The sequence below is a fragment of the Stegodyphus dumicola genome, chromosome 5 (genome assembly GCF_044657685.1).
Source record: "Stegodyphus dumicola isolate Sdum_Otavi_A_Nest chromosome 5, ASM4465768v1".
NCBI classification, from domain to species: domain Eukaryota; kingdom Metazoa; phylum Arthropoda; class Arachnida; order Araneae; family Eresidae; genus Stegodyphus; species Stegodyphus dumicola.
In genome coordinates, this window is record NC_140772.1 from 50,498,809 (window position 1) to 50,515,360 (window position 16,552).

The window sequence follows — 16,552 nt, forward strand, 5'->3', positions numbered from 1 at the left end:
TTTCGATGTGAACTTCATGGATTTTATGATGCGTCTGAAAGGGGTTATGCAGAAGTTATTTATATCAAAACTTGCAATAACTCTGACATTAATGTTAAACTTGTAACAGCTAAAACTCGTGTAGCACCATTAAAATCTATTATGATTACAAGACTGGAATTATATGCAGCAGTGTTATTGGCACGCTTGATTAAGTTTATAAAAGCTGCATTAGTTATAAATTTTGATTTAGTGCAAGCTTGGAGTGATTTACAAATCGTGTTGTCATGGCTAAGGTCAGATCCTAAAAAATGGCAAGTATTCGTATCCAATAGAGTTTCTGAAATACAATCCATCTTACCACTTGAGAACTGAAGTCATGTTGATGGAAAAGAAAATCCAGCTGATTGTGCTTCACGTGGGTTATTTCCTGCAGAACTATTATCTCATCAATTGTGGTGGAATGGTCCTTCTTGGTTAAAGTGCAGTGAGATTGACTTGTCTAAAAATATTCTTATAGATGAAGAGGCATTACCAGATGCACGTAAAACAGCCTCATTTGTAGTTTTTGAACCTCTACAGAAACTTGCTATTATATCAAATATATCTTCATTTCCAAAGTTGCAATGCATATTTGCTTGGATATTAAGATTCATATCGAATTCTAAAGTAGCATATCTAAAAAAAAAATACGTCTTTTTTATCTAGTAATGAAATTCTAGCTGCAACTTTCTGTATTGTCTGAATAATACAGCAATTTCACTTTTTTAAAGAAATTCAATGTTTGGAGTTGGGAAAGGACTTACCTACAAACAGCAACCTCCTTAACTCGTGTCTAATTTTAAATGACAACAAAGTGTTACATGTAGGAGGAAGACTGAAAAATGTGCAACTATCAGAAAATGAAAAACATCCAATCTTATTACCTTCAATACACAATCTGACAGAAATCATAATTAGACACTTTCATGTCAAATATCTGCATGCAGCACCAGAACTTCTTCTATCTTTAATTAGACAGCAATTTTGGATCATAGCTGCTAGATCTGCTATCCGAAAAGTAGTAAGATCTTGTATCATGTGTCGCAAACATAAAACTGCAAGTCAAATAATGGCTGATCTACCGGAATCTAGAGTAACACAATCGCGACCATTTCATCGAACTGGAATAGATTTTTCTGGACCGTTCATGATTAAACATTGTGCAGGACGTGGACAAAAATCATTTAAATGTTATCTATGCTTATTTGTGTGTTTTGTAATTAAGGCAGTACATCTTGAAATGGTAGAAGATTTGTCAACAAAGGCATTTTTTAAGTGCATTGAAACGATTTATTGCAAGAAGAGGGAAACCATTTGAGATTTATAGTGATTGCGATACTAACTTTAAAGGTGCAGACAAAGAAATCAGAAAATGTTTTTTGCAATGTAAGCAAAATCAAGAAATTCATAAATTTTTGTCTTTAGAGGAAATAAAATGGATATTCAAACCGCCATCATCTCCCCATTTTGGTGGACTATAGGAATCGGCAGTAAAGTCAATAAAATTACATCTAAAAAGGATTGTTGGTGATGTTGACCTATCCGGAATTTCAGACCTTGATAGCGCAGGTTGAGACTTGTCTCAACCTGCGCTATCAAGGTCTGAAATTCCAACATCGGTTGATTCAAATGATTTAACTGCATTAACGCCTGGTCATTTCCTAATAGGAACGTCTTTAACTGCCATACCTGAACCAGACCTAAATTATAGTTCCTTCAATCACCTTGACAGATGGCATGTGAGAGAGTTTATTTTTCAGCACTTCTGGAAAAGATGGAGTCGAGAATACCTGTCTCAGCTTCAGCTAAGACCTAAATGGCAAAAAAGTCAAAACAATTTAGAAGTCAATGACTTAGTCCTCATCAAGGAAGACAATCTTCTGCCTCTTAAATGGAGGTAAGGCAGAATAATTGCTGTTCATCCAGGCTCAGATCATAGAGTCAGAGTTGTTATTACAGTCAAAAGTCGTTAATTCGGACACCCATAATCCGGACCTCAAAGCTAAAAACTTTCTGCTCATGCGGCGCGTTGACACATGTGCATAGGCGTTTACGCGTGTGCGTAAGACCTTTACGACTGCACATATGCATGTGCACAAGAGCAGAATACGTTTTCGTGTGTGTATTTAATGTATAACGGACGGTATAAGCTAAAATTATCTAATTATCTATTTCAGTTAATGTTGATGATTGCGTTGTTCCTTAATCTTCGAATTGGATGGGGCTTATTATTTTTTGCAGACCTTAAGAGCAATTTTATAAAAGTAAACTTGAACTTTCGATTATGTCAAATAGAATGGCTGATCTTTGGAATATGGCAACTGGTAGTTTGGCGACATTTTGGAGACGATAAAGGTTCCTACCTAGGAATTTGGTAATAATGTGAGAAGTACTCAGTTCCGATTACGCATTATTTTGTGTGAGGGAAATGAGAGATCATGAGATGTGTCATGTGACATTAATGGACGAATTACAGTTCTTTAATCGGAAAAGGGGGCAAATCTGGAAATTTTGTATTTAGCTTTATTCTGTGTTGTGTGAAACAGTGTTGGTTAATTTTTGGATCCCATGGCCCTATCTAAAGTGAATTCGAAATGGGTATTTAGTGGGATTGAAAGGGGTAGTAATAAGTGTTTTTTTTAAGGTTGTGCGAGATAGAAATAAAGATTGATTATTAAGTTTTATTAAGTCTGTTTGGAGGATGAAGGTTTTCAACATTTTGCTGTGAACTATAAGTATGATTTTAAAGATCCTGAAACAGGCGCAGATACGATTGCTTTTTATTTAGCGGAGGAAATAAGTAAAGTGTATCCGCCACATAATCAAGATTCTGAAGAAGGTTAGGTAAGATAGTATTTTTAATTATATGAGGATATTATTTTTATGCATTGTTCTAAATGTAAGGAGTAAATAAAGTAATATGGTATTATTGGAAAATTGTTATTAGCAATGATTTAGTTTAAAGTAATTAGGATTGTAAGCTAATTTTTATTAATTTAATGTATGTGCTTATTTGTATTTTAAGTAGTGTTTTTGAATTTAATTATATTTTAATTAAATGATAGTTATTTTGTGAATTATATGTTTGTAGGAATTTGGTATACATTTGAGTGGAAGTAAACGTGCATGGAAATAATTTAAATATTTGACACTAAGTATTTGTAATGTTTGCGGTACGAATTCGTTGGTGACGTTTATAATATAATAGATAATTTAGAGGTAAAAGTTTTTGGATATTTTATTTATTTTATACGTGGAAATGTTCATCTTTGGAAAGGGTATATACTTTTTCGCGATCTGGTAATTTCATATATGTTCTTTTTACCGGATTTAAAGATTCAGAAAATTGTCATGCATTTTCGTGAAATTTTTCTAATTTATGAGAAAAGAGCAGGGTTGATACTAAGTATTTGTAATGCTTGCGGTATGAATTCGTTGGTGATGTGTATAATGTAATAGATGATTTAGAGGTAAAAGTTTTTGGATATTTTATTTTATATGTGGAAATGTTCATATTTGGAAAGGGTAAATACTTTTTTGCGATCAGGTAATTTCATATATGTTCTTTTTACCGGGTTTAAAGATTGAGAAAATTGTCATGTATTTTCGTGAAATTTTTCTAATGTATGAGAAAAAAGCAGTGTACATGGATATAGTGAAGAGTGTGCGCAATGCCATTTTTGTGCAATTCTGGGTTTTTTTTTAAGTAAAAATAAGTCGACGTGTACATGGTTTAGTGATATTTTAATTAAATCATAGTTATTTTGTGAATTTTATGTTTGTAGGAATTTGGTACACGTTTAAGTTGAAGTAAACGTGCATGGAAATAATTTAAATTTTTGATACTAAGTATTTGTAATGCTTGCGGTATGAATTCGTTGGTGACGTATATAATGTAATAGATGATTTAGAGGTTTTTGGATATTTTATTTATTTTATATGTGGAAATGTTCATATTTGGAAAGGGTAAATACTTTTTCGCAATCAGGTAATTTCATATATGTTCTTTTTACCGGGTTTAAAGATTGAGAAAATTGTCATGTATTTTCGTGAAATTTTTCTAATTTATGAGAAAAAAGCAGTGTACATGGATATAGTGAAGAGTGTGAGCAATGCCATTTTTGTGCAATTCTGGAATGTTTTTTTAAGTAAAAATAAGTCGGCGTGTACATGGTTTATGTGTATGTGTTATTTTGAAAAACGCGTAAGGAGTATGGTATTGTGCACTTTTTCCCAATTTTGCAGTGAATATTTGTCATGATTAAGCAGTTTTGTTAGATAAAATTTCTAGCATAAGTGTAATTCGGCTGGTAGATTGTTGGAAGAAGTGTTCAGTAGATAAAAAGAAAAGAAACATGTCTTTACTTCATGAAGACAAAATGGCGGCGGGAAAAAAAAAATAGAGGGTTGCTGTAGGAGAGTTGGTCGCCAAATTTTCGCCAAAAAAACACCAAGTTACCATAATGTAAAGATCAACCCAAATATTTAAATTATTTCCATGCACGTTTACTTCAACTTAAACGTATACCAAATTCCTACAAATATTAAAATTCACAAAATAACTATCATTTAATTAAAATATCACTAAACCATGTACACGCCGACTTATTTTTACTTAAAAAAACATCCCAGAATTGCACAAAAATGGCATTGTGCACACTCTTCACTATATCCATGTACACTGCTTTTTTCTCATAAATTAGAAAAATTTCACGAAAATACATGACAATTTTCTCAATCTTTAAACCCGGTAAAAAGAACATATATGAAATTACCTTATCGCGAAAAAGTAATGAACATTTCCACATATAAAATAAATAAAATATCCAAAAACTTTTACCTCTAAATCATCTATTACATTATACACGTCACCAACGAATTCATACCGCAACCATTACAAATATTGTCAGATATTTAAATTATTTCCATGCACGTTTACTTCAACTAAAATGTATACCAAATTCCTACAAACATAAAATTCACAAAATAACTATCATTTAATTAAAATATAATTAAATTCAAAAACACTACTTAAAATATAAATGAGCACATACATTAAATTAATACATACATAAATACCCATTTCGAATTCACTTTAGTTACGACCATGGGATGCAAAAATTCACGAACACTGTTTCACACAACACAGAATAAAGCCAAATACAAAATTTCCAGATTTTTTCCCGATTTCCCCCCTTTTCCGATTAAAGAACCGTAATTCGTCCATTAATATCACATGACATATCCCATGATCTCTCATTTCCCTTACACAAAATAATGTGTAATCGGAACTGAGTACTGCTCATATTATTACCAAAGTGCCAGGTAGTAGAAGAGACCTATCGTTAAGCTGTGTCCTTTATTAAACCATAAAACAAAACTCTTAAGTATGATACAAACTATTAATTCATATAGACTCTTGATTATGATTTTGATTAGCAGCTTTAAAATGTTGCATTCTATTATGTTTAAAAAAATTGTGGGTTAATCTTCGGATTATGGTAACTTGGCAATTTTTTGGCAAAAATTTGGCGACCAACCCTGCTACAGCAATCTGCTAGTTTTGTTTTGGAGGCCATTTTGTTTTCACAAAGTAAAAGCTTTTTTTTTTTTTTTTTTTTTTACTCAACATTTATTCTAACAATCTGCTAGCCCAATTACGCTTATGCTAGAACTTTAATGGAACAAAAGTGCTTAATCATGATGAAGATTAGGTGCGAAATTGGGAGAAAGTGCAGAATCACCCACTGCTTGCCGCGTTTTTAAGAATTGCACATACACGGTATGATCTATGTACACATCGACCTATTTTCACTTAAAAAAAACATCTCAGAATTGCACAAAAATGGCATTGCGCACACTCTTTACTTTATCCATGTACACTGCTAAAGTCCTAGCTAGTAACCTTTATCGCCTTACCAAAATGTCGCCAAACTACCTGTTACCATATTCCAAAGATTAGCCGAATTGTGTTTAAAATTGTAATGAATTAAAACTGTGTTTGTGTTGGGGGGGGCAAATCTTTAGGCCATATTTTCAAAGCTAAATGGCAACGACAGGCAGATGCAAATTAACTTGCTCAAGTTATATTGCAAGAGTAGAAAGGATCGTCTGTTGCCTTGATGATCGTGCATTGCCTTGGTTATCTTCCTTTTAGTTTCACTATTGTTTCATAATTCAATAAATATGTTTTCATGAATACAGTCCGCTTGAAATTTATTCTTGTTTACATATGTTCTACATTATTTACAAACAGAATGAAAGAACAAAAGAAAAAATATGATAAATTGAAGAATGGAATATGGAACAAATAATTACTACTTTTGAAAGACTTTTTGAATTACTACTCAGAAAATGAAAGATGAGTTTCATTTTTCAATCTATTTTATTAGCCATTATTATTTATAGAATGACTTACACATGCTACACGTTTTTAATTTAACAGCTATAATCAAGTATTAAAATTATATATCTGAAAATTAGGTCCCAGAAAACAGAGATAAAATATTTTAGCCTAAACTATAAATCATACAATTAAGATCAATAGTAAAAGATTTCTTTAGTGGAATGATTAACATATTTTACAGCAACTGTATCACAAAAATACTAATTATCAATATTTGTTAATATAAAAAATTTTTAAAATGTAGTACATAAAATTCTTATGACTTGGTTGAAATTAATGAAATTTGTCATAACAAAACATTAACATGAGCAAGATGCTAATAAGTAAAAGCATTGGCTTACTTATGAATATTCCTATGACAATTTCCCATGTCATTTCACCTAGTACATTAATAAATACAGCATGGTACACAACTACACATTATAAAAATTTGATAATTTGCGGTCGGTCTGCATATTTTATTCGACTAAAGCTAAATTAGTGGGAGTACAAATAGATTTACTCTATGCGAAATGCACAAATGTAAATTTATTTTTAATAGCAACGCACTTAACTATGAATGACAGTATTTCCGAATGCCATACATACACATGAATTACAAACATATAACGGGCAAGTACCAATACCAAAGTTAAAAATATTAGATACAGATCAGTGAAACAATACTTACTAAATATAATATTTATGATTATATTCGCTAAGCATTACTTATCAAGTATATTCAAATGATTCTATAATAGCATGACTGAGCGATAGCCGTTTAAAATACGAAAGAAGGTATGAAATGCCTCTTTATTTCCCAACAAAAAAAAAAAAAAAAAAGGCTTGCCTCCGCGAATGCCTGCATGCTTCCATAATTTGCTAATGGCAACACTAGTAATTACAATAATTTAAAAAAGAGTTAGTAATTAGTTTTCATATTTTTAATGTTCATTTTACACCTGTTTCAATCTATAATTTCTTACATTTTTATTTCTAATCGTATTCATAATAATTGATTAGTATCTAAGAATTATTGTAAGGATACGTACTCACTTGCCAATAATAGTTATTATTTTATATGAAAAACTAGGGCATTATTCTTGTAAATCCCAAATATCACTTAAGCGAGTATCAGAGTATAGGAGAGAACTGTAAAATGTCTAAAGATTACAAAATTTGACCTTTTAAGTAGAAAAAGTATCATTATATGAAATTTAATCCATATAATTTAATTTTAGTTCATATTTTGCAATGATCTTCCCCACCAAGTATACTTTTGTAAAACAAAACAAAAACAAAAACAAAAAATTATGCTGTCGGCGAATGATAATTACGGCAGGTGATTAGTCATTTACGGCATGGCATCAACGTGTCATGTTAGTCAATCGAAATCATCCAGTAGTAGGGGAGGATGAAGTGTGAAGTTTTATGATTTCATAAATAATTACGTTTTCTCTTTTTTATTTTTTGGATTGAAATAATGTCTAATACTCGTTTACGAGAAGAATATCCTTTGCATTGGTCAGTTTGGAATAATGATTCATCGGAACTGCAGAAAGCGATAGATTCAAATGTGGTAAGAATTTCTGTCAAATTAAATCAATTAAAGGAAAATTGCATGCGATTAAAAATTATAACAAATTCGTTTTAGTGTGTGTACATTTAAAGTTTAATGTTACGTTTTAGCTTCTGTCAATTAGTTTTGAAATTTTGAACAGAATTTGTTTTTTCCATTTGCTATTTAATTGAATAATACATACAGTGTCTGACAAAAATGATTGGCCAGTATAATTTTTTTACTTTTTTAAGTAATAGGATAGATACAAGCTTTGAAATAAATTAATAAAGAATACTTTGATTTTGAATACATATTTTCATAGCTCTCTCTCTACTTAATAAATTTGAAAAATTAAATAGTAAAATAAAAAAAAAAAAAGTTTTAGGCTGAAATGGAAAGAAAAGATACCACAAAATTAATCTGACATTTTCATAATTTCTAACTAAAAACGTCTGCAATAAATAAAAAATGAAATTGTATTGACTTAATTTGGATAAAAAAGCTAGGCAAAAATCTAAAAATCATTTAAGATTTTTTTTTTGCTATGTATATATGTGTCTCCTATAACTCAAAAATGATTAGCCTCAGAATGTTGAAATTTTGTATATATGGGTTTGCTATAACATCTAGTTGTGCACCTACCATTTTTATTGCAATTAGCAGCACCGAAAGTATATATATATACCCTCATCCCTTACCCTGGTAAAAAGTCATTTACTGGCCTTTATTTTCGCAATCTTTGGTAATTGTCATATGCTTCTAGTTACAGAAGTGTTTTAAATGATAAAATTATTCGGGTAGAGTAGACTTTAAGGTACCCCTTGTATTATGGCGAAGTTGTTGTGTGATTTATCAACAAGTTGTTTCATTTATGGTAGCCTGAGTAGTTAATTTGAAAACCCTATTGTGACATAATCGGGTGCATGATTCTGGGAAAATTTGAATCATGGGAGGTTTTGTAAGCGTTTTTGTGGTGTGTGTTAATACCGTTTAGATGGGTTTATAGGAAGAAAGGTTCAGATGGTCACTATGTGAAGCGTTCGATCAGAAAGAGTACTTGGTTTGAAAAAAGTCATTTGAGTATGATTGATATTTTGATTTTTACGTGGCTCTGGGTATATGAAGCGAACTCGAAAATCATGGTAAGTGCATATTTGCTTTTGGTAGTGCTTAAATGTATAACATGTTTTTCCTTTTTTATGTTATTTTATTGTTTGGTTTAAAATGTATTTCATTGAGATTATGTATTTTTTGTTTGCCTATATTGTAGAATTTGGTGCTTCTTTGACTTTTTAAGTGAAAATATATCGATGTATACATGGGCAAAGTAAAGGGAGTGCACAATGCAAGTTTGTGCAATTCTTGGATTTTTTTTAAGTGAAAATAGGTCGATGTGTACATGGATGAAGTTAAAAGAGTCTGTAATGCCATTTTTGTGCAATTTGGGGATTTTTTTTAAAGTGAAAATAGGTCGATGTGTACATGGATAAAGTCAAAGGAGTGCGCAATGCCACTTTTGTGCAATTCGGGGTTTTTTTTTAAGTGAAAATAAGTCGATGTGTACATGGATACCCAGTTTGTGGAATTGTTTGTCTTGTTATTTTGGCTTTGTGTAGCGGCGATTTTTGGCGCAAAAATCGCCTCTTCGCAAGCCAAAATAATGAGTCAAAGAATTGCACAAAATCTGTATCAATGTACCGCCAAAAATCGCCAAGGGGTACCCTAAACTATACTTTTACCAATTATTCATGTTTTGGCAATGTCTAATTAAAAAAAAGGCCAGATAATGAAATCTAATTTTTAATGTGGTCCCTCTTATACTTGTTTTTGAAAACGTTTTGCACTCGTTATGAAAAAATCAAATTGTGAGAAGTTTTGACTCCCATACAAGAAAAGTTGACCAGAATATTTAACTTCAGAATTTGAAATTTTTTGTCATTTTCAGCTAGCTTTGAGGGTCTGTTAAGTTAGAATAATTCAAGACAACAAGTTTAAATGTGAAAGTGCAGCCAAAAAAAAAAAAGTGTATTCTGAAGATTCTTACAGTGTAACTGTAAACTTAAGAATAATTATATTTGAATGCCTCTTAAAAAGTCATTTAGATTTTGAAAATGTTGTCTGAAGGAATTTAGATTATCATTTTCTTACAGTATTTCAGTCTTTGACCAAGCAATAAAATACTTAACAGTAATTATCACCTGAAACATGTGTAATTTTTAATATGACATTTGAACATAGTACAATTATTGTATATTTCTTTCTTAGCATGATATTGAAAAATTAGATCCTCGAGGTAGAACTCCTTTACTGCTGTCAGTTACTTTGGGTCGTTTGGAATGTACAAGACTCCTATTAAAAGCAAATGCTAATGTTAATGTTGAAAGTAAAGAAGGGTTTTCAGGTATGTTTCTTTTTTTTATTATTATTGTTATTCATACTTTGTAGAAGAACACATAAATAAGTCTTCAGTTTCCAGCCATTCCCATGTTTGCAGCTAAGTATCTATTCTTCATGAATTTTTTCACTCTCTCTCTCTCCCCCTAAATCCCTTTAATAGGGCAGCATGTGCCAGACAGCTTTCTGCAGAAAGTATGTGTGTCAAAATTGCTCACATACTTTCTGCAATTGCAATAACAATGACCAATTGCCTATTGGTCACTGTTAAATAAATAAGTTGCTCCTACCTCTTATAAAAATATTTTTGTTTTAGAAATAAGTATTGTCAGTAAGAAGTCTTTAAGTATATCATTCTATTTTGTTCTGTATTGATTGAATCTAACCTTACAAAGTATTTCAGTACAAAAAAATCACCCAACCATTGTTGACGCCAATGATGCCAAAAATAATTATGGTAACCTTAATGCAAGGAACAAAGCATAATTATAAATAACTACCATAATTTCCGGAAGAAAGACCGTTTCTGCATAAACACCGCACTCAAGAAAAATGGTGCAAATTAAAATTACGCAGAAATGCTGCATCGACGTAAACGCCTCAATAGATTAAATCGTGCATGACATCGCCTTGGATCGTATAGACATAAAATCTTGACCTATGTCCTAATATATGTGGGGAAAGACAACGACCATAGTTGATAACACACATTTATTACTATTCACAAACATAGATTATATTAGGATTACAATTAATGAAATAATATACGAGCGATCGAGCGACGTCTGCTCCGCTCGCCAGTTAATCCTCGTCTTCTTTCTAAGGCGGAAAACACATGCTGACACAATGCATACGTCACACAGTAGGGAATTAGGAAATATCATGACATAATATATCCCACATATATGATATAACAGTTAAGAAAAATGTATGACATGAAACCATAACTCAAAAATAAATTAAAAATAAGAAAGGTTGAAGAGGCCCGGTAGTGCAGTGGCTAGTGCGTCTCGCAGCAGCACCACTGGTCCGGTCTTCGAGCCCCGTGCTGAGCAAGGTCGACTCAGCCTTTCAACCCTTGGGTTGATAAAATGAGTACCAAGTTCACTTGGGGACTAAACATGGGGGGTCCTGCCACAAGCTGACCACTTGTTCAGGGCATATGCTTACATTCCATGGGGCCCACGGTCAAGAAAGCAGATTTCAGGGCATTGCAGGCCTTGGACCATTAGGGCTGTTTGTGCCACTGAGTTTGGTTTTTAAGAAATGTTGAAAATATATTTACGTTCACAAATATACTTATTTTTACCCATTAACCCTTTGCGGCATGGTGGGTCAATATATGTCCCACCTAATTAATATTTATTTTCTCAGTTAGCAATTTCCGTTAGAAATTTTCTAATCTTTTAAAAATAATCTATTTTAGTTATTATTTTTCTCAGTAGATGTCACTACTATACCAGGGCTTCAGTTTATAAGCAAAAAATATTCAAAATAGGATCACGAAAGTGATATCCATGTATCTCGCATTTTACAATATTTTAAACATTTTGGTATACAATTTAGGATATGCATGATTCTTTTTAATATTCAAAGGTATTTTATTTTCAAAAATCTTAATTGGATTCAATATTTTATAACATTAATTTTGCAGTTGAAATAAGTGGGTTAAAATTTGTCCCACCACACACTTGAATTTCCACTCAATAGATGGCAGCACTCACGATTATTTTTTCTTTTCTTTTTGCATCTACTTTTTTCGTGATTGCGCGCGCTTTTACATCCGTTGTATGCTCTGATGTGCTAAAATGTCTAGAAAAAAAATTAACAACACAGGAAGCTTTGGATCTTTTTGTTGAATTGCCATCCGATTGCGACTCAAATGCTTCAGATGTCAGTTCTGATTCAGATGAAATTGAAATCCAAGAGAGAATAAATGAGGTTGAAGTTATTGCTGAAGAAGAAAGGAAAGTAGTTATAATTTGTTTCGCTTTTTAAAGACACAGACCCATCTATGCGTGTGGCTGCCATCTATGCATGTGGCACTGTAAATATGAATCGGAAGTATCTACCCACAAATTTATGTCAAGAAAATATATAGACTTTTCAGTTAGAGATGATTCAATTTATTGCATAAAATGGAAGGATAAAAGATCCGTTTCTATCCTGTCTTGCTTGGAAAAGGCAACTCAAATGAAAGAAATTAATAGAAAAGAACGAGATGGAAAGACAAAAAAGTACTGTGTCCAAACAGCATTATTTCATACAATAAGAACATGGGATATGTCGACTGATTGAGCAACTGAAAGGACTATATGAAATAGACCGCAAAAGCAAGAAATGGTGGCACATGATTTTTTTTTTTTTTTTTTTTTTTTTACTTTTTAGAGGAGAGTATAGTAAACGCATTTATTCTATTTAAGTTTGTTCGCGAATACGATCATGATGTAAACACAATGAAAGATTTTCTTCTCTCAGTTATAGAAGGTCTAATGGCACTTGCAGGCAAGAAAGAGCAGAAAAGAAAACTGAAATCCCCAGTTCAAATAAAAACTAAAAACCCGTTCGTACAACCAGAAAGGAGACTAAAAAATATAAGTTACATGCCAAAGTGAACGAGCAGGAGAAAGATGTGCATATCGCAGCACATCGAAAGAAGAACGACGAACATTTTGGATATGTGAAACATGTGAAGTGCCTCTATGCTTACAAAAGAATGAAAGAACATGTTTTTCAAAGTTTCATGAAAAATGACTGTTTTTCAGTTTTAATCATATATAAATGTTTTTGAATCAAGTGCCAATTTCAATATTTTATTTAGTATCATTTGTACGTGTATCAAATTTTAATCTTAAAATAATTTTCAAGAAAATATTTTCTTTTGTTCTTAAAATTTAAAAATATTAAATATATATATGCAAAATGTGCATATTCAAAATTTTACAAGTCATGCATATATGCAATAAGTACAAAATGCATTTTAGTGTGTTTATTATGAATATATTAGAATGCACGCTTTATTTTGTTTATTCATTCCACATATGATTTTTTTTCCCTGCTATACACCAATATGCTATAAGACATGTGCTAGTTGCATGGTGGGACAAATGGTATCCCACCTTCCCCCGTAAAAAATAAAAGCGCAGAATTTTTTTCAAGCCTTAAAGGCACTTAAGTAAGTCCATCTGACTTATTCTAAGGCATTTTTTTAAAGATTAAAATATATTTTAAATATGCGTGTCGCAAAGGGTTAAAGAAGTCCATATTTGTCACACTCGTACTATTCTATAAAAAAAGTTGCAACAACGAGATATTAATTTTGGATGACAAAAGAAAATTTTAAATTTTACTTACAAAGAAATTACAGCCAATGAAAGCCATCAAAATCTGATTCCTCACTATCTAAATTAAAAAGATTTAGTAAATCCCGAAGTAAGTCCAAGTCTTCCAGATCGTCACACTCATCCTCTTGGTTTGCAGTCTTTATTTGAGGATATACTTTCACCTTCTTTGAATGCTGCTATTATTGACAATGTTTTCACTGATTTCCATGCACTTCCTATCCACTTTCCAACTTCTTTATAACATGCTCTGTGTATTTTGCCACTTTTGGTATATGCAGTACAAAGTCCATAATCCGGGCGTACATTAGCCGGAATGATCTATAATCCGGACCTCAAAGCCACAAACTTACGCATGCGCGTTTGATGTGCATACCCGTTATTCATGCGTGTAAAGCCAGTAACGCCATGCACGCTTCCGATAGTGAAGAAAGTAACAGAGAACATTATTGAAAACGAAAAAATTTCGATTGACAAGTTAGTCGGTATTCTCGACACAGCAATTACAAGACTTGAACAGTGGAACTTTGTAACTGAACAAGAAATTATGTCTGTTTATAGAATTAAAGAGAAAGTATTAGCACAAAAAACGAAGCAACTTGAACTGATAGAAATCTTTACTAAAGTAAACAAATAAATATTAAACTTTTTTTTTTTTTTTTTTTTTTTTTGTAAATTTTGATACTCTTTAAATCATAATTGCTCTTTATTTCATAAATTATGGTTTCATATTTTTAATTGTATAATTTCTGATGCCATCTTACTAGATTTAAATTGATGATCTATAATCCAGAAAAACCCCTAATCCGGAATCACCGAAGTCCTGACGAGTCCAGATTACGGAGTTTGTACTGTATATGTATGCAATCCTTCACTCATCCAACACTCCCACCGCTTTCGGACTTCAGCTTTGAAAGATTTATTACTTGACAAATCTAATGGTTGTCAAACCACCAGGAATTATTGCTACCGTCGTAAACAGTTTTTGACATCTGGTTTGCACTGACTCAAGTAAATGAGCACATATGGAAACCAATATCAGTAACCCTTTTGGTTGGAAAAAAGATTCCTTATGACCCTGCCAAGCATTTTGTAGCCACTCATGCATGACTGTTTCGCACATCCATCCATTCTTGTTTGCACAAATAATTACATCATTAGGAAAATCTCCCTTCAGAATGGTTTTTCTGTTAAAAATGATCATTGGCTGTAGCTTGTCACCGTTTGTGGCACAAGCTTACACACATGTAAATGATGTTCTTTCATGACCCGTCGTAAGCACAGATACAGAAATTGTAAGCTTTGACATAAGAGCAATTAAGAACCCCATTTGATATTATAGAATGTGAAGCTTCTGGCATAATGTTCAAGGCATATACGCAGTCTGGATTTGGTTTGTTGAAATAGAAGAAAAAAGGGAAATCATAGTCAGATAATAATAACTGAAGTACATTAGAAAACTAGAATGCAAGCTTCTTAATATTATATAATTTTTCTAATTACTGCCCCTTGTTTTTTAGTTCTTCATGAGGCAATAAGCACAGGAGATCCAGAATTAATACAAGAAATTTTAGAAAGGCGAGATTACCAAAGATATAGCAGTCGTGTAGGAGGCATACCAGAGCTTTTGAAAAGAATACGTGATGTAAGTAATTATGTTACAATGCACAATATAATTAAAGTATGAAATCTGCATGCATATAAAAGAATTTCAAATCTTGCATGGAATATTTAAAACGTATAAAAACTATGTTAATAATTGTCTTTTAGACACCTGATTTTTATGTTGAAATGAAGTGGGAATTCACAAGTTGGGGTAAGCAATTCTTTTAGGAATATTTAATCTTATTTATTGTGAATTTTATGTATATCTGCACATTATCAGAGTTTTTAAAGTCCTAAACTTTACTAGATCGTAGTCACAAAATTTTTAATGCCATCCCAAAAATTATATTCAAAATGGTGATAATTTGTCCTTAAAATTTATCATGAGAAAACTGTTTTAAAGAATCTTTATTTGAAATGCCTAGCCAAAATGGCAAAAACTGCTTCATGGGTTCCAAGAATTTACTAAACATCCTTCATGAAACTTTATTGAAAGATACTCATTAAGCTTCTGAAGTAAAAAAGTTATTAAGCTTTTGTATAAAGCTTGGATAATTTTGAAGAGTGTAATTTAGCAAATCAGATGTTAAATTTCATCAACTTTTAATGTATTCAAAATGTATTTCATTAATAAGATATGTAAAAATTGACTTACCTTCTAAAGGGCTGTCCTGGAAACTGTCGTTCTTCCTTTCGTAGCCCTTTTAGTATGCTGAAATTCATGCATTGATGAAATCTAATATGTATATTTTTTAGAATTTTATTATTAACATACAAAAGTTTTATACACAATTGATATTTATAATTTAATCAGTACAAGTACTGCCTTTTAGATAAATATGTGGATGTTTTCAGCTAATATTAGATGTGTCACTCATTCAACTGAGTTCTGTTCTTTTTTTTGCCAGAGGGTGTCTGCGGTTGCTGTATTATTTGTAGGGAAATGCGAGTAAATAGATTGATTATGTAGTCCACTGCAGAAGATTTAAGATATCTTAAATACAGTCAAAAGCCTTTAATCCGGATGTCTATAATCGGGAATGATCTATAATCCGGACCTCAAAGCTACAAACTTTCTGCACATGCATAAACGCATAATGCATTTACACATGCACATATGACCTTTACGCATGTGCATATATGTTTACGCATGTGCGTTTAATGTATAACGGACGGTATAAGCAAATCTAAAATTCTCTAATTAGTTAATGTTGCAGATTGCATTGTTCCTTAATCTTCGAATTG

The 16,552-nt window shown here is 31.8% G+C and overlaps 2 protein-coding genes across 5 annotated transcripts in view; one reads left to right on the forward strand and one right to left on the reverse strand.

Moving 5' to 3' along the window:
- Positions 1-7,251, reverse strand: part of Med (Smad/Smad4 homolog Medea) — a 69,742-nt gene extending 62,491 nt beyond the window's left edge. For 2 of the 3 annotated variants that reach the window (XM_035360475.2, XM_035360473.2), the window contains exon 1: positions 7,098-7,249. The gene's annotated coding sequence lies outside the window, so the exon portion shown is untranslated. Of the gene's footprint in view, positions 1-7,097 lie in introns of all 3 variants that reach the window. The other variant, XM_035360474.2, reaches the window with a different exon arrangement.
- A 518-nt stretch (positions 7,252-7,769) lies between these two features.
- The window catches only part of LOC118189809 (ankyrin repeat domain-containing protein 13D), a 71,637-nt gene continuing 62,854 nt past the window's right edge, over positions 7,770-16,552 (forward strand). Inside the window, exons 1-4 of one of the 2 annotated variants that reach the window (XM_085816642.1) lie at positions 7,770-7,985; positions 10,233-10,368; positions 15,223-15,347; positions 15,473-15,518. In XM_085816642.1, coding sequence (XP_085672768.1) covers positions 7,890-7,985; positions 10,233-10,368; positions 15,223-15,347; positions 15,473-15,518 — 403 coding nt within the window. In that variant the 5' untranslated portion in view covers positions 7,770-7,889. The remainder of the gene's footprint in view (positions 7,986-10,232; positions 10,369-15,222; positions 15,348-15,472; positions 15,519-16,552) is intronic. The other variant, XM_035360476.2, reaches the window with a different exon arrangement.